At 42.0% G+C, this 23906-nt stretch overlaps 1 protein-coding gene across 2 annotated transcripts in view; it reads right to left on the bottom strand.

Moving 5' to 3' along the window:
* Positions 1–4069, bottom strand: part of LOC111159143 (SH3 and cysteine rich domain) — a 151816-nt gene extending 147747 nt beyond the window's left edge. For both annotated transcript variants that reach the window (XM_022521572.1, XM_022521575.1), the window contains exon 1: positions 3959–4069. In XM_022521572.1, the coding sequence (XP_022377280.1) occupies positions 3959–4069 (111 nt within the window). The remainder of the gene's footprint in view (positions 1–3958) is intronic.
* Between the last annotated feature and the right edge of the window lie 19837 nt (positions 4070–23906).

Below are 23906 nucleotides of genomic sequence, written 5' to 3'. Positions count from 1 at the left end.
TACTACTTCGGTTCACAGGCATATGCTCTCAGGAAATTGTCCTGGGGTATCCAAGGTCCAAGAGAGTGTTCTTTTTTTTTTTTTTTAAGATTTTATTTATTTATTTGACAGACAGGGATCACAAGGAGGCAGAGAGGCAGGCAGAGAGAGAGAGGAAGGGAAGCAGGCTCCCCGCTGAGCAGAGAGACCGATGCAGGGCTCGATCCCAGGACCCTGGAACCATGACCCGAGCAGAAGGCAGAGGCTTTAACCCACTGAGCCACCCAGGCACCCCAAAAGAGTGTTCTTAAACAACACTAACAATCTGTGTGATTTTAGGCAAGTCATTGTCTCTTTCTTGGCTTTGATTTCCTCAAGAGAGAAAAAAGAAGACATTTCAGCAAACTTTGAGGGCTCTAGGTACTGGACTGATCTCAGACAAGCTCTGGATCCTTTCCCCAGGTGATGGACCTCTGTGCATAACTGCACAATTTTGAATGCAGATTCTGGTTGTGCATGCATCTTCCAAAGACCGTTTGTGGACCCCCAAAGAACACACTAACCCTTGATGAAAACACCTGGTACATGTGATAAGGGAACTGCAGTCATGCTCACTAAAAAAGCCCTTATCTTTTAGAGAGGCAACCTGAAATATTTATGGATGAAATGAAATGATGTCTGGAATTTGCTTTCAAATGATCCAGTGTATCTGGGGAGGGATGGTGGTTGTAACGGAAATAATAGATGCAACAAGATCACCCAAGAATTGGTCGCTGGGGAAGGCAGGTAATTAGTTCCATGACAATTCCTTATACTGTTTCCTCTACTTTCGTGCCTGTTGAAATTTTCCATACTAAAATAAATTTACACAACAAAAATTATCCCTGATTTAAAAAATACCCCGAGCAGATGATCGCTCGTGTTTCCAACTCCAATAAGCTATGATGTTGCATTCCAAAGAACCTTCAAAGGAAATGGACTTCCAGAAACATGCTACGGGCTCAGGGCATGGAAACATCCTCTTCCACTCCTAATGGACTCTCTGTTCTAAAGGGTTTATTGTGGTCTACTTTTCCAGATATTTCTGTGACATTACATTTAATTATCTCCATAAGTCTATTTTTGGAGGAAGAGTAGCAAAACCAAACCAAAGAAGCTCAACAAAATTTGGTCTTTAGTCATTTCACATGCAGCTCAACTCGTTTTCAAAGATTTCTTAAGAGAAGACGAAAATACCGCTGTAAATGACTTTGAGTGGCGTGGGAGCTATGTGGTTAGGATATGATGGGAACGAGGAGCAAGTGAAAGAGTACACAAGCATGATGAACAGATGTGGTGGGGGGCTGCGCTCCAGAGCTCTGCTGCCCAGCACTCTGCCCTGGTTGTGTCACTCAACTAGCTGTATGATCTTGGGCAAGTCGCCCAACCTTTCTGAGCTTCTGCTTCCTTATTCATAAAATCAAAGAAACAGGCAATCTCCCTCATAGGGTTATTGTGAAGAATCAAGTTGTACCTGACATAGAGTACACATTCAGTAGATGCTGACCAGAGTTCTTTCAACTGTGTAAATATAAAAATAGATCTTAAAAAAAAGATGTACGATATAGATCAAAATGTTATCAGTAGTTGCCTTGGATTGTGAGCCAATGGGTTATTTCTTTTTCCTTTATTTCTATCTGGGCTTTTCATATTTCTACAAAGAGTATTTTGCTACCCTTATAATCAGAAAAGAAAAGTCTTTTAGAAGGTAATTTTAAAAATCTTTCTTGAGGAAGTTTAATGCCCAGAGAGGCCTAACTCATGTGATAGGTTCATAAACAGACCGTCCGAGCAGAGTGAGGTGAAACGACTACTATTACCTTGTTCGTGCTTTCCTTTTTATGCTCTCATCTTCAGGGCAGAAAATCCCTATAAATGGCAGTGAACTTTCAGATCTGGCACCCCTGGTGAAGAATAAATAGAACTTTCTTCTGCTCCTGTTTCATGCCCTCCAGCCCCCTTACCACGTGTTCCTCCATGCTAGCAGCTAAGCTTTTTTTGAGGGGGTTGGACCCCTTTGAGAACATCACCAATGCCACACCATAAAAATTCACATTCGGACACACTATTTTGCATTCAATTTCCTGGCGTTCATGGCCCATCCCCTGCCACCCCTGGGCCATCTCCACTGATTAAGAACACCGAAGCCATGACAAATTTCAGAACATATACACGCCCTTCAGGTGTGTAGCCCACTTGGAGAAAAATTGGCATGTACAAATTTGAAAGCCTAGTCAGAGAAATCAGTGGATAATTATGGGTATTACATATGTAGTTTTTGCTCTGCCAAAGAATTTGCATCAGGATATCTATAAATAGCAAACCCATATAGTGTGTTTAAACCAGACCATGCCGTGGTGTACGCAAATGCTAAGCCCCTTCCAGAACACACCGACTGCAGAGCAACAGGCCCTATTCAAAAAGTTTAGTACCGGTTTCACTCTTGAATTTTGCTGCATTCATTTACAGTCTATGAGACCATCTTTGAAATGGCCCCTAACCCATACCCCTTGGGTGGCTGATGGTCAACGATAGACAATGATGAGACACCCAGAAACTTCCAGTCAAAAGAGAGGTGGTAGGTATGTGTGTGCAGGTTATGAAACAGCTTTGGAATGGGTATCTGTAGTGGGTTGGAGCCCCTTGATCTCAGGAAGGAAAAGGATAAACACAGATTGAGTCTTTATACTGCACTGGGTCATTTTACCTATTCTTCACAGTGACCTTGGAAGGAGCGTCTCGTGCCCCTATTTCCAATCGAGTTCTAGAAAAGTTGACACACACATGCCCCAGATCAGACATTTATCAGGGGGGGAAAAAAAGATAAAGATAATGCAAAGCTCTCTTTGATGGCTAACTTCCAGAGGCTGAGATGTGTATAGTGCCCAGCAGCACTTAAACCAAGAGCCACTTGGCTGTGATTTTGATCCCGCTGATTTGTCAATGGCTTTTAGGAATGTACCTAAAGGGAGAGAGGGATGGGACTTGTTTTGGTCCCATCTGCCCTGCCCTCCAAACCGGCATACCCCTTCCCTTCACTCCTATACAGGAACCGCCCAGAATTCCGAAGATGCCTGGGGAATTCACAAGGAGATCTGTATAAAGAACCAGAAGCCCTGCACTTAAAGAAATCCATATAACCACAAACTACATCTTAGGATTTTCACTCCAGGCTAAGATGCCATTTGACATGTCACTGCTAACGTCCACATTTTACTTGCTCCTCTTCCAAGATTTCCAAACATGTGCCTGGCCCCCACGAGAGTTTCAGAGGAAGTGGAACGGTGGCACAAGTGCTGCGCGTCTGGCTTTGTGTATGTGTGTTAGTGTAACTCATAAAAAGCAAGTGTAAGTTCTCCAACTATTAACTTCCACAAGAGGAACCTCAACTTTCCCACGAATGCGGCTTTTTCCTTTCGCTTAGCTTTTCCGAAGTTAGGCGTGAGCCCTTAAATTAAACCCTTAAATTAAGCCCTTAAATTAGTCTCGGGGACCCCTGTGACACAAACACCCCTCTACTGGCCACAAGTGCTCTAGCTTTTCTGAAGGCGGATCCCTCGCTATCATACTTCATCCTTCAGAAGCAGCAGAACACCTCCACGCGCTTTGGGCACCAGCTGGCTGAAAGCACAGAACCACCAAGCCACCAAGCACCCAGGAAAGCGGTCTCTGAGCCTGGAGTCAGGGCGCACCAACCAGCGTGTGCTTGCGGGGAGAAGCCAGCGCAGCCTCGGGTCTGCGTGGGCAGGAGGCTGGGTCCACGCGACGTGGTCCAGCAGCGTTACAGCGAGTCCGGCCCGACATTCTAATCTCAGGGAAACCCTGAGGGTACTAAGGGTACGTCTCCCGCCGGCGTCGGCGCCGGTTCCAGGGAAACGAAGGCGGACCGAGAGAGCAGGAGAGTGAGTTCATGTTTTCTTGGGGCAAGTGTGCGCGGTACCTTGGATTCCTGGCTGCTGGTGGATGCAGGAGAGGGCGGCTGCTCGGCGCTCGGCGCCTCCTTGGGCAGCCCGTCCACGCCGTCCTCGCGGGCGCCGCTCGGGGGGATCATCCTGGCGGCGCGGGAACGGTGTTGGGCTCCCGGTGGAACAGCGAGGCTGGCCTTCCCGCCGCTCGGGCTAGCTCAGCCGCGGGTCCCAGGGATTCCCATCCTCTCCCAGCCGCCCACGCGCCCTCCCCGGACTCCGCCTGTGCGCACGCCCGTCCCGCACGCCCGCCGCCCCTCGCCGGCCAGCGCACTGGCGGGACTGGCAGCCGGCAGCGGACGGGCGGCTCGGGAGCGCTAGCTGGCCGCGGGGGAGGCGGGGCGGCGGGGCGGGGCGGGGCTGAGCGGCCGCGGCCGGGAGGCTGGGGGTGGGGGGAGAGGTGGGGGCCGCGGCTGAGGGGTCCTGCAGCCCGGCCTCAAGCGCGCGCGCGCCGACCCGAGAGAGGGGGTGCCCCAGGAGGGGTAGTGGAAGGCAGACAAAACCCGGGAAGGATTTAGCCCGGAGGGACCACCTGCAACACCACCCTCATTCCGCACCCTAAGGAACAGCGACTCCAAGGGAGACGGTGACTTAGCTAAGTTATTTATAGGGCTCAGTGACGGAGAGCGGGGAGAGCTGGGGTTCCCCTGCTTGAAGGCACTCCGCCCTCCCCCATTCAGCCTTGGACTAAAGCAGAGGCGAAATGCAAAGAGGCTGTGTCCTCATTTTGTTGTGTGCTTTTTGTGCTCAGCCCTCTAGACTTTTTTTTTTTTTAACCTTATTTAATCCTCAAGGCCAACCTCTTGGACTGGGTAGCATCACTCACATTTTATAGACGAGAAAACTGAGGTTCTAGGGAGGCTAAGTAATTTGCTTTAAGTCGCTGAACTATAAATAGTGGATTGGAACCCATTTTGGCTCAAAAACCCATGTCCTTTGGACTCTGAGGCCTCAGATGGAGGCCAGCTCTGCATGGCTGAACACCCCACAGGGTGTTTCTGCATAGCAAGGAGTTCAGGGCTGGTCACGGAGGGGCAGACCAGTCTGCCTTAATAGAACCTTTGGAAACAGAGAGATGGCCCCATTGAATAAGGGGACAGAAGGATCCATTATGTTTTGAAGACACAACCTATGTTAAGTATGCAGGGAAAGGAAATACATCTGGATATTTAAAAAATCTTATTTTTTCATAAACACAAAACTCCCACAATTGTCTAACAGAAAATTGCAACATTATGTTCCAGGTTTTCCTGATTTTCTGTAAATTTTGCAAGGCCAGCTTCATGGGTATGCAACCTGTGCAGTCTCACCCAGGACCCTGTACTTGGTTTGATGATCTTCCATCACCATCTTGAAATTCCTTTATTTTTAATTTTTTTTCAACTGTAGTTTAGTTGATACACAGTGTTACACTGGTTTCAGGAGTTCAACATAGTGATTCGACATCTCTATTCATTATGCTCTGCTCTCCACAAGTGTCGCTACCATCTGTCACCATACAATGTTATTACAATACCACTTACTGTATTCTCTGTGCTGTACCTTTCATTCTTGTGATTTATGTGCTCCGTAACTGGAAGCCTGTACCTCTCATTCCCCTTCACCCTTTTTGCCCATCTTCCCACCTCCCTTCCCTCTGGCAACCACCAGTTTGTTCTCTCTGTATTTATGGCTCTGTTTATAATTCTTAATAATATTTGAACAAGGGGCCCAGAATTTTTATTTTGAACTGGATCCTGTGAATTATATATATCTGGTCCTGCATGTTTGCCTTAGCTCATGTCTTTGGAAAGAACCTATTACCCTCTCTATCCTGGACATCAACTGAAAGCTCCTGTTCTAAGTGCCAGGCTCTTAATGGGCATTTGGCTCTCAGAGAGCTCCAAATACCCTAGTGGTCCTTAGCTTCTTATTTTACCAGGCCAGATTAGCTAACTCAAATGGCCACAGCTCTTTCTTTCTCAAAACACAATTCCTAGTTGCTCATTAGATACAAGATTCTAATAGCCAAAATCACAAGAGCAACAACCAGACCATATAATGACAGGAACAACAGTATCAACGGATCTTTATCCAGCATCTCCTCTGTACCAGACATTGTGCTAGAAAATAATGATTGAGCAGAGAGAAAATATCAATAGATTTAGTCTTTTGTCCTGGAATGGAGAGCCGGGTGAGAGAGAGAGAGAGACAGAGATTAAATAAATCATACACACACACACACACACACACACACACAGAGATTTTATGAACTGTGATAAAGAAAAATATAGGAATCTAATGACTATGAACAAATGCAAGGACTGAACAAGTGTGTGGCCAGAGAAGGATCTTTGGAGGAAGTGAAGCCCCCCAGGATCATGGGCAGTTCCAATCTTGGTAGGTAAGCACACCGTAACTTAAGTACAAAGAATTTTTCATCTTTGGATCTTATTTTATTTTTTTTAAAGAGTTGAAGGCCAGCTGTATGATCTCCCCCTTCATTTTAGAAAATGCTCAGACTTTGATTCTGTGGGCTTTGGCTTCTTCTGGAGCCATTTGGTAGAAAGATATTAAGACTATTTAAAATTTTAAAATGCCATACTTAGGAAGGGTACAAAAAAGAATAGCAAGGAAAGGAAGTTAGAAGATAAGCAGAATGACCAGGGAATGGGGAAGTGACAAGGATAAAGGAGAAAGGGGTCTCAATAAGTTGGTTCTCCATGTCTGATGCATGGGGTTATTGTGAATAATGAGATATATGAAGGGTATGGAGTGTGGCAGTTAAATCAATGGTAATAATAACTGCTAACCTGCACTGGGCTTCTGCTATGCTAGAAACATTTTCTTTGTGTTTTTTTCATTTAATCTTTTATTTAGCAAGATAATTATGCTAGGTTTTACAGTGAGTGTGGGAACAGGGACTCGAACTCAGATATATCCTGCTCCTGGGCCAAGTTTTGGCTACACTGTTCTGCTGTCCCTTGCACATATGTGGAACCCAGATCTGGTGAAGAGGCTGCAGGCCTTAAAGAGAAGAGTGACGTAGATTGACAGACAGAAGCCTAGGAGAAGCATAGGGAGAGTCCTCAAAGAACGGAGAGTTGCCCACTCCATTCTTGTATCTTAAAAGTGAAAAATCACCGGGTGTACATTTTGGAGGTGATAGCCAAGAAGTAAAGACAAATGTGGCAGGAGGCACCAACCACTGTCATTCAACCTGTGAAGGGGCATTAGTTGTCACCTCTGGCCACCTTGCCTGAGGGACCTGCCTGGAAGCCAGAGAAACCCAACGCTTTGCCCAAAGTCCTACCAGCAGCCCCACCAGCCCCTGCTTTGAACAATGGTTAATGTGGGACTACAGTCCTCACAACAACTCCTGACTGTTGCCTCCTCAGCATCAAAGCTAATCATTTTATTTGGAGACTCCTGTTATTGGGGCAGACAAGACCCAGTGCAAGCCTTCTTTTTTTTTTTTTTTTAATTTATTTCTTTTCAGTGTAACAGAATTCATTGTTTATGCTCCACACCCAGTGCTCCATGCAATACGTGTCCTCCATAAAACCCACCACCTGGCTCCCCCGACCTTCCACCCCCTGCCCCTTCAAAACCCTCTGATTTTTTTTCATAGTCCAGTCTCTCATGGTTCATCTCCCCTTCCAATTTCCCCCAACTCCCTTCTCCTCTCCATCTCCCATGTCCTCCATGTTATTTGTTATGCTCCATAAATAAGTCAAACCATATGATAATTGACTCTCTCTGCTTGACTTATTTCACTCAGCATAATCTCTTCCAGTCCCATCCACGATGATACAAAAGTTGGGTATTCATCCTTTCGGATGGAGGCATAATACTCCATAGTGTATATGGACCACATCTTCCTTATCCTTCGTCTGTTGAAGGGCATCTTGGTTCTTTCCACAGTTTGGCGACTGTGGCCATTGCTGCTATAAACATCGGGGTACAGATGGCCCTTCTTTTAACTACATCTGTATCTTTGGGGTAAATACCCAGTAGTGCAATTGCAGGGTCATAGGGAAGCTCTATTTTTAATTTCTTTATTTTTTTTAAAGAATTTATTTATTTGACAGGGAGTGAGAGAAGGAGAGAGAGCACAAGTGGGGGGAGCAGCAGAGGGAGAGGGGAAAGCAGGCTCCCTGCTGAGCAGGGAGCCTGATGCGGGACTCGATCCCAGGATCCTGAGATCATGACCTGAGCCGAAGGCAGAGGCTTAACCCACTGAGCCACCCAGGTGCCCCACTATTTTTAATTTCTTAAGGAATCTCCACAATTGTTCTCCAAAGTGGCTGCACCAACTTGCATTCCCTCCAACAGTGTAAGAGGGTTCCCCTTTCTCCAAATCCTCTCCAACACATGTTGTTTCCTGTCTTGCTAATTTTGGCCATTCTAACTGGTATAAGGTGGTATCTCAATGTGGTTTTAATTTGAATCTCCCTGATAGCCAGTGATGATGAACATTTTTTCATGTGTCTGATAGCCATTTGTATGTCTTCATTGGAGAAGTGTCTGTTCATGTCTTCTGCCCATTTTTTGACATGATTATCTGTTTTGCACGTGTTGAGTTTAAGAAGTTCTTTGTAGATCCTGGATATCAACCTTTTGTCTGTACTGCCTTCTTAACCTGTTTTTGGATGTGCCAATTAATAATAATGACAGCAACAATGATGGTAGGTTATATTTGAATAGCACTGTTTGATGGCATTGAAATGGTCTCCCACTGGAAGGACCTGGAAAAGGCAGCCTCATAGAGCTAGTTTCTGGTTAAGATCTGCCTCTATTCTCTAAAGAGTAAATTTTTGGGCTGCTTCTAGTTGGTTCTAACCTCTGGGAGATGGAGGGGGACTTGAATCTTCACATTTAGTGGAAGGGCCATGAGCCTGAAGTTCAAACATCCTAGCTCTTCCACTTAAAAACAACAAGATCTCAGGCAATTGACTTGATCTTCCTCGATCTTGGTTTCCTCAAGTCTAAAATGAGATAATGATCCCTACTTCATAGAGTTTCTGTAAGGATCAGAGGATTAAAGGCCTGGTCAAAACTAGTCTCATACTGCTAATTATTATTGTTACTATCATCGTCATCATTAGTTGTATGCTTTTGCTCAAATATGTTCACTTTGAGTTGGGTTTTCTGCTCATTACAACCAACTGCATGTACAATGTCAAAACAGTTGAATTTCTATACACTATTTGCGAAATAGCAGAAAAAGAAATTAAAAAACAAATCCCATTTATATTCGCACCAAAAATAATAAAATCCCTAGGAATCAACTTAACCAAGGAGTTGAAAGACTTGTACTCAGAAAACTATAAAACACTGGGGAAAGAAACTGACGACAACACAAGCATGAAAAGATACTCCGTGCTTATGGTTTGCAAGAACCAATATTGTTAAAATGTCCACACTACCCAAAGTAATCTACAGATTTAGTGAAATCCATATCAAAATACCAGCAGCATTTTTCACAGAGCTAGAACAAACAATCCTAAAGTGTGTAAAGTGTGTATGGAACCACAAAAGACTCTGAATCGCCAAATCAGCCTTGAGAAAGAAGAACAAGCTGGAGGTATCACATTTCTAAAATTGTTGACAGCTCCTACCTGGAAACTTCAGATGCAGTTTCCTACAGAATTTGGTCCTTTGATTAGTAATTAGCATGTACCTTCACATATCCTCTTCTGTGGGTTCAGGGTAATAGTTTCGGAGATGTGAGAACCCCTTCACCCTGGCCCTTTTGTTTCTCAAAATGCCTGGTCTATTCTTTCTTCCAGATTTGGTGCTTGTCGCCATTTCCTGAATCTGAGAATCCCTTACCATTGTTCCCCACGGACAGCTTTCCTCCAGTTTCAGACCTCAGAGCCCACCATCTAAAGAATCCTGTTTCTTTCTTTCCTTATTTGGTGTTCTTCAGGATCTAAGCTCTGTGACATTGAGGACCTCATGTCTCCTCTTCATCATCTATTTCTGGAGCTTAAGTCCTCGTATAATAGGTGCTCAGTGAGTATTTGTTAAATGAGTGAAAGATAAAATGCCAGCCTGTAGAGAAACTTACAGGTCTGATGGAAAAACTCTTGTAGAGGGGAAACTCAAAACTCACAAAGGTTAAATACTGTGCCAAGTTAATTAATATGTGGCACAATGAAACACTGTCTGTTTACTTGTTTACCAATCTCAATGCTCACTGCTGTACTCAGATTTGGAACACATGACCAAACTACTAAAAGCACGTGTTTCTTTCCTGAGTCTTCAAATTTATTCTCTTATGCAAAATATTTCTTTTTTTAACAGCATTTTAAAAATTAACATATAATGTATTATTGTTTCAGGGGTACAGGTCTGTGATTCATCAGTTTTACACAAATCACAGCACTCACCACAGCATATGCCCTCCCCAATGTCCAACACCCTGTCACCCCATCCATTCCATCCCCCTTCCCTCCAGCAACCCTCAGTTTGTTTCCTGAGATTAAGAGTCTCTTATGGTTTGTCTCCCTCTCTGGTTTTGTCTTGTTTTATTTTTCCATTCCTTCCCCTATGATCCTCTGTCTTGTTTCTCAAATTCCTCATATCAGTGAGATCATATGAAAATTTTCTTTCTCTGATTGACTTATTTCACTTAGCGTAATACCCTCTAGGTCCATCCACGTCATTGCAAATGGCAAGCTTTCAGTTTTTTGATGGCTGCATAGTATTCCATTGTATATATATACCACATCTTCTTTATCCATTCATCTGTTGATGGACATCTAGGCTCTTTCCATAGTTTGGCTATGGTGGACATTGCTGCTATAAATATTTAGGTGCATGTGTCCCTTTGGATCACTACATTTGTATCTGTAGGGTAAATACCCAGTAGTGCAATTGCTGGGTCATAGGGTCACTCTATTTTCAACTTTTTGAGGAACCTCCATACTGTTTTCCCGAATGGCTGCACCAGCTTGCATTCCCACCAACAGTGTAGGAGGGTTCCCCTTTCTCCACATCCTCGCCAATGTCTGTCATTTCCTGAATGATTAATTTTAGCCATTGTGACTGGTGTGAGGTGGTATCTCACTGTGGTTTTCCCTGTGATATTTTCCTGATTTCAAGTTGATGTTGAGCTCTTTTTCATGTGTCTTTGGATGTCTTTGCAGAAATACCTCTTCATGTGTTCTGCCTATTTCTTGATTGAATTATTTGTTCTTTGGGTGTTGAGTTTGATAACTTCTTTATAGATTTTGGATACTAGCCATTTATTTGATATGTCATTTGCAAATATCTTTTCCCATTCTATTGGTTATCTTTTGGTTTTGTTGACTGTTTCCTTTGCTGTGCAAAAGTTTTTTTATCTTGATAAAATCCTAATAGTTCATTTTTGCCCTTATGCAAAGTATTTCTAAATACTCTTTTCCAAAACAGCATCTTCATCATGATTAAAACAGTATCAAAAAGAATGCTGAGGAAATTAAAAAATCTTCCCGAATTCTACCACCTATTTGTAATAACTGTTAGATTTTTGGTAAGCTGCCTTTTCAAAGCACATGTATGTATGGGTATATTTTAAATGTATATATATATTCACATAAAATGATCTCAGGACACCAAGGGTTCGTGTCTTTAATAATAATTCATAAAGATAGTTCTGTGTCAATAAATATAAGTATACATTATCCTTTTTCTAATGAATGTGTATCCAATTGTATAGATGTGCCATTATTTATTTATGAAGGAGCTTTTATGCTTTTTCTTAGGAACTGTTAGAGGGCAATTAAAAGCTCATTTATCTCTTGTGTTCCTAAATGTCACCCTGGCAAGGTAAGTACCATTAGACCCACTTTGCAGATGAGGTCGTCAGAAGCCTGAGAGGTTTTATGACTTTCCCTAATGGTAAATGGCAAGTGTAGAGTAGAGATTCCAGCTCCACCTTCAGACTCCAAACCTCAGGCTCCTTGCCACACATAAGCAAACTGTAAAAACTCAGTGGGATCACTGCTGTATAAGGGGCTTGAGCAACATGATCTGAGAGCACAGGACAGGGGAAGAAGTCCATCAGTGGAAAGGGTGTTTAGGAAGGTTCTTGTGGAAATTGAAAGATGACTATGGTTTTGGTGGAAGGAATTTTTTTTGTTTAAGATTTACTTATTTATTTGAGAGAGAGAGTGAATGAGCAGTTGCGGGGTGGGCAGAGGAGGGGATTGAGAGGGAGAAGCAGGCTCCCCACTGATCAGCAAGCCCCATGAGGGACTCGGTCCCAGGACCCAGAGATCATGACCTGAGCCAAAGGTAGATGCTTAATGGACCCAGCCACCCAGGTGCCCCTTGCGGAAGGAATCTTGAGCAGAATGTATAGTGTCCATACAGACAAGGAGGGTGTTAGTGCAGGGCTGTTCAGGTTTGGTTCCTAGAAAACTACAGTTTCTTTTCTTTGTGGGTAAGATGACACACATGATTCTCAAAAAAGGGAAATGTTGGGGGAAATCCTTTGAATAACCATTTTAAGTACTTTTATAAATGGTCCATGAGGAAAGTTGGATCCCAGTCAGCCTGGGAGGAACAGCCTTGTTAGTAACAAAGGGAGGAGAAAAAGAATGATGAGGATTTCTGGAGGGTTTCAGGGGTCACAGAGTAAGAAAGAGCGATTCTCAATGCCTGGTAGCCAGACACGGAGAGCTATGGCTCCCTCTGAGGCAGGAACGTATTCTGTTTGCAGGGCTCTAAAATTCAAACACACGTGTCACTTGCACACTTACAAGTTACAACAGGTAGAGGATTATGGGTATTCAATGTATGCTCGGTTAATCCTTCTGTATCTTAAATGACATCTCTAGAAATGAGGAGTAAAGAGTGACTCTCAAAAAATGAAAACCAAGAACTCCAGCAAAAATGGATAATAGTTCCTGCTCTTTATCTCTAAAGCTTTGCATTTACTTTGAAATATGCTCTAAAAGCCTGTAGTGTCATGTTGGGGGCAAATGAATCTCACAGATTCTCTTAACTGTTTTCCAGAGAGGGGTTATATTACCTCTTTGTCCTTCTGCCTTCTGTAACCCTCTCTGTTCCTCCAGTAACTCACTTGGCAGCCATGAGCCATCCATCAGGCAGTTGACAGTTGGTCTGGAAAAGATGACTCAGACCTTAAGCTTTAAATGCTACTTTCTTCCCTCCATAGCTGAGGCCAACTTCCCCACAAAACCTGGACTTAGGAAATATACCTCTGTTTCATCTGTCTTTATTCTTGTAGAGTTGGCCCATTTTGTCTTCTCAGTTAATAATGAGACTGGATGCAGGTAATTACGGTGCGGAGTAGAGTAGGAGTTAATATTGATGGTGGTGTTATTCGGACAAACACTCAGAGGGGTTGTTGGCTGTTTCTATCCAGTTTCCTCCCCAAAATGCAAGCTGCCACAATTCCAGACTCTACCAAACAATGGCCTAGGGCTCTGAGGTCACCCAACCTGGCTGGTAGTTTTATATGACATGGAATCCCCGAGTTCCTTAGACTGCAGGTAGAGCTGCTGATGTGTCAATCAGAGAAACACCCAGATTTTATTTTATTATTTTTTAAAGATTTAACTTATTTATTTGTCAAAGAGAGAGAGAGAGAGCACGCATAAGAGAGAGAGCAGCAGGCAGAGCAGGCAGAGGGAGAAGCAGGCTCCCTGCTGAGCAAGGAGCCCCATGCTGGACTCCATCCCAGGACCCCAGGATCGTGACCTGAGCCAAAGACAGGGGCTTAACCAACTGAGCCACCAGGCATCCCAACACCCAGATTTTAAATAAAATCTGCAGCATTTTACCATTTGCTTTTCCTCAACCATCTTATGCAGTGAGTCACCATGTCCTGTTGCTTCTACTGCTTCTGTGGTCCTGGGAGTAAGGCGTTATTCAGCTTAAGATATTTGAGATCATTAAAAAATAAGGCAGAGATATCTAAATAAATGAAGCCCTCACTTTATTTGCTGATTTATTTATTGATAGTTGCTGAGAACTGCTATGTACCAGGCCCTTTATTAGATTCAGGGATAGAGAGAGATATATGTCTCTTTCTTAACCCAGAGGGAAATTCACCTCATTGAGGAAGACAGAACTGGGGACAAATGATAACCACGAGTATGAAGAGAGGTCATAGCCACCAGGGCAGGAAAATGCTAATTCCACTGAGGAGCTAGGAGAAGGCTCACCAAGGGGAAAAACATTATTATTGAAAGAAAAGAAGCAATTTTCCAAGAGGAGAAGGGGAAGGCCATTCTTCACATTTCAATATGAGTCTATTTTTCTGCTTATATTTTCTGTAGCTATTTATTTTACTATTGTTACTCAGGGAGAAGTGGAGGGACCTAGAATTGTCATCATCACTCCTTGTAACTCTTCTTTCTCATTTTAATTTGTTTTTTAATTGTCCCAAACCTAACCCACATCCTGCTCAAAATACCCTTGCTTCAGTGACACCCACTATCATGTTTTGAAAATAGCTATCTTAGACATGTATGCTTATTTGAGAAATATATGCCGTTAATTTGTGTGTATAAGTGTTTTAAGTTGCATAAAGCATCCTACACTATAGCATATTTCCTCTTTCTAATTTATCGCAGGAAAAACAGTTTCATTTTTTTTTAAAGTAACTTAGAAGTAAAATATGCAGATTATTTGTTCTCTTTCCTTGCTGTATAGAATTTGATTGTATGAATCTGCCATAATTTATTTAATCCATTATGTGTGGCTGGACTGTTAGGGTGTTTTCATTTCTTCCCTATCACGAATAGGGTTGTTTGAACATTCTTGTGTATGACTTTTGGTGCCGATGCGTAAGAACAGTTACACGTTCCAGTTGTTTTCTCCAACATGGATACTGGGTTATTTTTTATTTCATCATGGTAGCTTTATTTGCATTTCCCTGATGGCTACTGAAGTTGAACCCCCTTGTCATATGTTTGTTGGACATTCAGATTCTGTCACAAAATAGAAAAAAAGAAATCAGACACAGAAGAGTACATACTATGTTATATAATTTATGTAAAGTTCAAGGACAATGGCCATATTTAGGAAAGAAGGACAGTTCATAACTAGAAAGAAGCACTGTGACTTTTGGAGGTACCTACCAGTGGAGCTCTCCACCTTTGGTGGTGGTAACTCACTGAAATATATGTGAACAATCTGTGAGTTTTTCTGTCCATATATTATGTTTCAATAAAGCATAGAAGAATTTTACAAATGGCAGGTAAACAATCCAAATAAAAGTGAGTCATCTTCCATTTATAAGAATATAGAGGAGATATACTTTTTCCTAGTCTTCCCATTAGATACAACTAAAACCTCTGAATGTTTTATGTAAACCAAATGTAAGAATACTTTGAAAAGTGGAGAGAAGGATGCAGAATGGCTTGATATTTCTGGACCTAAGGGATGACACAGTGGTGAGTTCCCTTAATTTTCTTTTTGTCTTATACATCCCAGTGTTGGAACTGAACAGGTTGCAAACTAGAAATGCCAATGGGGACAGACCAGTGGAGGAAAATGCCAGCCAGAGGCTGCTTCTTCTAGTTAAAGTGTCAAGAAAGGGTCAACCCAACAGTGCAGACAGATTTTAGACAATAACTGCTCTCCTGCAGCCAATGCCACATAAAAAACTGAGACTGTATCCTGAGCCATGTCAGCAAAGACCAAGTGGGGAGCCCAGGATTCCACTCTTACTAGGCTGTGAAGGAGGTGTCCCAACATTCCTGCTGGGTGGGTGTCAGAAAGTGAAGTAGGGATCTGGGACTTTAATTTTCATCAGCTGCTAATGTGCTCCCTCCTCCCCATGCTCAGTGGTGTTGGTGGAGACCACATGGGGTGGGGGGCTTTCACTCTCACTCAGCATTAACAAAGGGCCAATAGGCCCTAGGGCTCTAGATGTCAGTTTTGATTTGGCAATAAGGTGGTACCCTGCCCCACTTCCTCTGCAAGAGGAGGGACAGAGAAAACTAGCTCAAAGTGAAGGTTTAAATACATTCAGTCTTGTAACACAATGCAAAAACATCTAGGTTTCAACAGAAAGTTACTCATCATATTAAGAGACTAGAAGATAACAAGCTGGATGGAAAAAGGCAATCAAAAGACACCAACAGTGATATGATAGAGATATTAGCATTACCTGACAAAGATCTTAAAACAGCATAATAAAAATGCTTCAAACACCAATATGGCCATGTTTGAAACAAATGAAAAGTAGGAAGCTTAGCATAGAAATAGAAAATCTCAGTAAACAAATAGAAGACATAAAAAAGAACAAAGTGGAAATTCTAGACATACAAAATACACAAATTGAAACAAAATTGAATATTACTCAACTGTCAAAAAGAATGAACTCTTACCATTTGTAATGACATGGATGAAACTAGAGGGTATTATGTTAAGAGAAATAAGTCAGTCAGAGAAAGGCTGATACCGCGTAATTTCACTCATATGTGGAGTTTAAGAGCCAAAACAGGTGAACATAGGGGAAGGGAAGTAAAAATAAAATAAAATAAAAACAGAGAGGGAGGTGAACCGTAAAAGACTCTTAACTGTAGGGAACAAACTGGGGGTTGCTGGGGGGGAAGGGGTTAGGGAGATGGAGTAACTGGGTGATGGGCATTAAGGAGGACACTTGCTGGGATGAGCAGGGGAGGTTACATGTAAGTGACGAATCACTAAATCCTATCCCTGAAACTAATAATACACTATATGTTAGGTAAATTGAATTAAAAAAAAATTTTAAAAAAGCTCCATGCATGGATTCAGCAGCACAAAGAAGGAGAAAGAAGGAAGAATCAGTGAAGTGGAAGCTACAACAATAGAAATTGACCAGTGCGAACAACAGAACAAAAATAAATGGAAAAGGTGAAGAAAGCCTCAGGGCTAATGGGACTATATAAAAAATTAATAGTCATGGGGCACCTGGGTGGCTCAGTGGGTTAAAGCCTCTGCCTTCGGCTCGGGTCATGATCCCAGGGTCCTGGGATCGAGCCCCACATCCGGCTCCCTACTCGGCGGGGAGCCTGCTTCCTCCTCTCTCTTTGCCTGTCTCTCTGCCTGCTTGTGATCTCTGTCTGTCAAATAAATAAAATCTTTAAAAAAAAATTAATAGTCACATCATCAGAATCCTGGAAGGAGAGGAGAAATTGAGTCAGGCTAAAAAAGTACTCTAGGAAACAATGGCTGAACATGTACCGAATTTAGCAACAGATATAAACCTACAGATTTTAGAAGCTAAGAGATTTCCCCAAAATGGAATCCAGTGAAATCCATGCCAAGACACCTCATAATTAAACTTCTGAAAACTAAAGACAAAAAAAAAATTCTTGACTGCATCCAGAGAAGAATTGACGCCTTATCCATAGGAGAACAAAACAAAATAAAACAAAAACTCAAAAATTAGTTCAGATGACCAAGGATTTCTCATCTGGAATCATGAGAGCTAAAAAGAAATAACACTGTTTTCAAGAACTGAAAGAAAAGAAGCATCAACCCAGAATTCTATGATCACTGAAAATATCCTTCAGTTCTGAAGGGAAATCAAGATATTTTCAGATGAAAAACAAAGAAGAAGATATGTTACTGGAAGGTTACCATAAGTAATGGCTAAAGGAAGTTCTCTAAACAGAAATGTAATGATAACAGAAGCAAGTATGATGCACGAGGAAGGAAGAAAAACATGGTAAGCAAAATTGATCAGTACATAGAGCAGGCTTTGAATCTCTTCTTGAGTTTTGTAAGTTCTGTTTGACTGCTGAAGCAAAGATAATAACACTGAGTGTGGTTCTAAAGGTATATACAGGTAATATTTAAGACAATTATTATGAATGGGGGAGGTATGTGGATGTAAAAAAGGTAAGGTTTTAATATTTCACTCAAACTGGCAAAATGACAACACCAGTAGTCTATAATAAGTCAAGCATTTATAATGTAATACATAGAATAAGCACTAAAAATGTTATACAGAACTAAGGTTGGCTTCTTTGAAGCCAAAGCCACTGGAGCCATAAACTTGTAGAAATATTGACTAGAAACAGATTTTTATGAATTGCTGGAGGATGAGGGTAGACTAGCTTCAGAGTGAGAAACTCCTGGGACCCAGTGTTGGGGGTACTTTACACTTTTATGAGCTTTACTTTTAGGAAACTCACCAGATCCCCTCAGTGAAGATCACAGGAAAACTTCCTCATGTTTTGAGCAGGGAGACTGAAAAATAACTATTTTGCCTTAGGCCCAGAGCAATCTCCATAACAAAGTCAAACACACCAAGGGAAACAACTTTTTCAGAAGCCTGTCTGAACTGGAGGGGAGGGCATAAGCCCTGTGCTCTAGCTGATCAGCTGATCCCACAGGAGGAGAGGTTAACAGTTCTATACGGATATATGTGCATACTGAAACTGAACAATTACATCAGTGGATAGCGGATGACAGCTATTGGTGGGAGCAAGTTTCCCACTGCTGGTGGGAGATGCATAAAGGTGGAGATGAGAATGATCCACATGGTAATGGATTAAAAGTTGGAGACATCTGAACTCATATGTAACCTAATATAGACATGGATGGCTACACATAGAAATACTAATATATAAAGATATATTAATATATATACCTTATATATTATATATATACCATATATATACACACATCTCATATACCTTATACTTTATATTAATATATACGTTAGCTTTTTAAGATTTATTTATTTATTTGAGAGATCGAGAGTGCACTCACGTGCATGAGTTGGGGGAGGAGCCGAGGGAGAGAATCTTCAAGCAGGCTCCCCACTGAGCCTGGAGCTGGATGAGATGCTCCATGAGGGGCTCAGTCTCATGACTCATGGGTCATGACCTGAGCGGAAACCAAGAGTTGGATGCTTAACAGACTGAGCTACCCAGGTGCCCCAAAATACACCTTATTAATATGCAAATATATATATTTGTTACATACACACACACGCAGACACGCATGAGTGGTATGCAAACATATTTGTCTTTTGCTATTGTAGAGGACCTATAAGAAAGCACACCTCAGCAGCAACAAACACACTGAGTCCCAAATCTTGGTTTCAAATACTGTTTCTATTAAAAGGGAGCCATGTATATAGCCCTAACATTGACTATTATGTCTTACTCATAAACAGTGATCTAAGCCATGCCATTTCCACCACAAGAAACATTCCACAAAGGTCAAATTCAAAAAGCAAGTACTGAGGGCTATTAGCCACCAGACACTGTTTCCAGTGGGGGTGGGGTGCAGAGGGGGAGGGAGAGGGACAAACAGATTCCTTGCTGAATGCAGAGCCCGTCACGGGGCTGGATTCTAGGACCCTGAGATCATGACCTGAGCCAAAGTCAGATGTTTAACTGACAGCCACCCTGACACCCCTCCAATGCTTTTGTGTGCATTGCCTCACTGAAGTCTAGGAAGAAATATTATTATTTCCACTTTGCAGGTGAGGACCCTGTGGACCAGCACAGAGCTATTAAGTGAAGGCATTCTGACTACAGACTCAAGCTCTCGTGTGTTAGATTGCCTCCAACCTGAGCCCCTTGCTGGATTGAAAATACAAGTGAAAAATCAAGCATGTCCCTGTGACTTAAACACCTTATCTTTCATTTATAGGCCCATATAATTACAGCCTATGATATAGATAAGTTCAAACAAATTGGAGGAACTGATGCTACCAACAGAAACATGACTGTTATTGAAAACTCCCTCATTAAGTGTCTTAATGGCTGGTGGTTTGATTTTTGTAGCCCTGATGCATGTTCTTACAAACATTCATGTTTTACGTTCAGATAGAACTCAGAATGGAGATGTCATGATGCTGTTGCCTACCAGGAAATAGCCATTCATAAAGGCATCACTGAAGATTCTTTTGCTAGTTCTATCAGGAGGAATAAACATGTCACCTTGAGCAAGGTTTTGTATTTAAGGGTTACCACGGTTGAGGGGAGAACTGAGGGTCAGGTGGAAACCAGTTCAAAGGTGTGACACACTAGCATACGACTAATTACAAAAAAGGCACAATTTCAAAATGTATTATACAGTAATTGCAGCGAGTTTAAATTTATGTCAATTTCTGACTTCAGTTAGAATATAAACACTTAGAATATAAACAATATAAAACACATTATTGAAAAGGGTACATTCATGTATTTTCCTAATTGTGTTCCATTAGGAGAGAGTTTTAATTTTTAGGAAATTAATTCTGTTAGACTTGATGTTTAAAATAGAGAAGTAGAAAGAATCGAACCACTTAACACTTAATTTTTTCAGGAGACCATTAGCAAACCCACATATCCTTCCTATGATGTAGTTAAGTATTGCATTCCCCCTGCTGCTCCGTGAGAGATGAATCAGGAAGATGTTATATGCCACTGAAGTTGGAGAAAGCAGAAGATTCAGCTGCTCAACATTGTGGTGCAGAGACAATGGTTAAAAAAAAGTAAAAGTTGGATTTAGGGAAAAAAAAAACACACATAAATACATAGCACTTCACCAAATAACATTTTAAAACCTATTAACTGGTATATGAAACTCCCAAAGAAACTGAAACATCAAACAAAGAAACAAAAATCTCTATTGTTTATTTTTTAAAAAATTTTATTTATTCATTTGAGAGAGACAGAGCGAGTGAGAGAGAACACAAGCCAGGGGTGGGGCAGGGGAAGAGGGAGAGGGAGAAGCTGACTCCCCGCAGAGCAGGGAGCCTGGATGTGGGGCTCGATCCGAGTGGAGCAGAAGGACTGAGCCATTCAGGCTCACCCCTCCCATTGTTTACTTTTAAAACGTGTCACAGGAAATGTTATGGTTCTAGTAGTTACAGAGCATATAACATCCCATAGGGCCCCTCCTGACTTCTGGAAAAATCCAATTCTGGTTATAAGCATGTAATCATACTGTTAGTCACTATCTATCTAGTCAGGCATTGTAAGTTCTTTGTACGCCTTATCTTATTTAATACTCACTCTCAGCAACCGAAGAGACAATTACTCTGATTATTTCCATGTTATAGATGAGGGAACCAAGTTTAAAGAGGTGAAGAAAATTATCCAGAGCCACAGAATGTACCAATTAGTTTTTGTTTATAGCAAACTATGTCCAAACTTAGCGCTTATAATAGCAATCATTTCTTCAGCTCAGAAGTCTGTGGGTAGACAGTTGGTGTGGGCTGAGCCGGGCACTTCTGCTAGTCTTCCTGGGGTCACCCATACATCTGAGGTCCCCTGCCAGGTCTCACAGTCCCTTATCCGACAATGGGTAATCAGGCTGCACACGCGCTGGTCTCAGGGTTCGACAAACCCAGAGAGGACATGATGCGATGCTCAAGGCTTGTCAAACTTCTGCTTGTATCGCAAGGCAAGTGACATGGCGAAGCCAGACTCAAGGAGTCAAGAAGACTTTCCCTCTTGTTTGGAGTTAGCTTCACGTTGTGAGGGAAGTAAAAGATTTGGGCTGCATTTTGAAATCTGCTGCATCAGTTAGTAAGTGACAGAGCCTGGCTCTGAACCCTGATTCCAGAACTTCTGTCTGTCCCTAATACTGTTCCTACAGTGTCTTTCAAAAAAGGATGCCTTCATAGTTTTTAAGAATAATGCCCCACTTTGGAGGACATTACCTTCTCTTTATCTGATAAACCCTGCTGTGCTCCAGCTCCCACTGGTTCTCACTGTGCACCCCTGTTTTGCACATTCATCCAACAGAGCACTTATCACATTATAATGAATCATTTATCATCATACAGTGTTCACTCTCTAGACTAGGCGGGGATTATGTCTAATTATTATCTATAGCCCTGATGCTTTGGTACAGGTTTTGTGCTTGAAAACGACATGCTGAAGAAAGTCATGATAATGTACCCACTGGTAATCAGTTTCGGTCATAACTGACATCACAGAACAGTTAGCCATGCTTACTGTTATCACCTTCTGTTAAATGTCCTCAAATCCCTGGAAAAAATGTAATAATAAACATTTTACTTTTGATTCCCAAATTTTAGAAGAGTACTCGATTTCTTTTTATAGGATATCTCCTATAATATCAGCAACATTAATTTTTAGAAAAATGCAAATTAGATGCAGAGAGCAAGAAAGGCATTTTGAACCATCTTTATATCCAGTTGAGTGACATCAAGGATGGGGTGTAGCCGAGATTCCCCAATTTGTCTGCACTTGCTTAAGAAGGATGCTTGCAGCACCTTAAGAGAAACAGGTTCTCAGAAGCCCCCTCCTTCTTTCCTAGAAATAGCAGTGCCCTTGTGAAATACTGCCTGGAGGGCTCCATGGCTAAATTTAGATCCATTGCTTTGCTTGTGTTTTCCTTCTTTTTAGCAGCTGATGTTGGCTCCAGGAGGCCTCCAAAGCCATTTCAGTTCTTTTCTGCCCCCCAGCTCAGACTCCTCCCTCTCTGGGCTTTGCTCCTTATCTGTCATTTGCTATTCGAATAGTCATTGCACACTCTGTAGGTGTGTGCAGGCAACCAGGAAGCCATGAGAAGTTGGTGCATTCACACTAGGGAATGAGACATAAGTGAAAAATACTCATGATCAGTGACTTAACCTTCTCTTCAGTGCTCCAAATACCACCAAAAAGCTGGTAGAATGCGAACCCATCTGTGTTCCCAGGATTAAAGGGACCAATATTTATTCCGAACTGTTACACACAAAGCGCTTCTGTACTCTACATTTGCCAGCTGGGAGACCTTGGCAAGCTGGTAATCTGCAAGCTTCAGTTTCCTTATGTGTCTCCTACAGTTCACAGTGTTGTTGGGAAAATGAGACAGATCTGTGCACGGAAAGCACTCAGCGCCATGCCCAACTCATGGGAGGTGCTCAGTAAGATGGACTACTGTTATATTAGTATTATTTAGGATATCAGAGTTCCCTCGTGTAAATCTCAAGGTTTAGCTTAACTTCCTGCATTTCATTATTTTCAAATTAAAGCTATTTTAATTTAAAGAACAGATTCAAATACATAAAAACACAAAAGGATAGTCACATTTCTACCACCGTTAACAAATCCAATTACTGTCATTTTCCCATGTTCCTGTTCATTCCTTATCTATACACATAGAAGGTTTTTTTTCCCCCCTTAGCTGCAGTCATTGTGAAGGAAACAATTCTGGTGTATGTCTTAAAATTTTCACTAGTGTTATATCCTGAAAAATATTTCAATCACCTGAATTTTAAAGGTCCAAGTAACAACTGCTAGAAAGGATACCAGCATCACAATCTACAGTAAATTATGGAGCTCCTTGGGTGTACATAATGCATTGCAATTTTCCATAGATGCATTTTTATGTAACACAGTAGTCTTGCAAGATTATAATAATAAAATTCAAATGATTATAAATAACACTTTTGAGTGCTTATTTTCTGACAAGCCTATTCTCAGCATTCTTATCCTGATTGGACACTCAGGGAGGGAAGCCAAGTGCCTTACTCAATCTTACGAATCCAGTAAAACACTGAGATGAACCTACAAATCTAGATTTTCTAGCTCCTGCTCTGGTCTTCTATTCAGTCTACCTCCCCTTTCCAGAAAGTCACAGTTGTTGAGTTCCTTTCCTTCATAGCATACATTGCCACTGGAGCTGCCATGCTATGTTGTTGCATTATTTCACTTGGATGCTTTCAAAACTGGCTTTGATGGAGACATAATACTCCATAGTGTATATGGACCACATCTTCCTTATCCATTCATCTGTTGAAGGGCATCTTGGTTCTTTCCACAGTTTGGCGACCGTGGCCATTGCTGCTATAAACATTGGGATACAGATGGACCTTCTTTTCACTACATCTGTATCTTTGGGGTCAATACCCAGTAGTGCAATTGCAGGGTCCTAGGGAAGCTCTATTTTTAATTTCTTGAGGAATCTCCACACTGTTCTCCAAAGTGGCTGCACCAACTTGCATTCCCATCAAACAGTGTAAGAGGGTTCCCCTTT

The sequence above is a fragment of the Enhydra lutris genome, unplaced genomic scaffold (assembly GCF_002288905.1).
Source record: "Enhydra lutris kenyoni isolate GAN:26980312 unplaced genomic scaffold, ASM228890v2 scaffoldscaffold66, whole genome shotgun sequence".
Lineage (NCBI taxonomy): Eukaryota > Metazoa > Chordata > Mammalia > Carnivora > Mustelidae > Enhydra > Enhydra lutris.
This window is presented reverse-complemented; position numbering and strand designations above follow the sequence as displayed.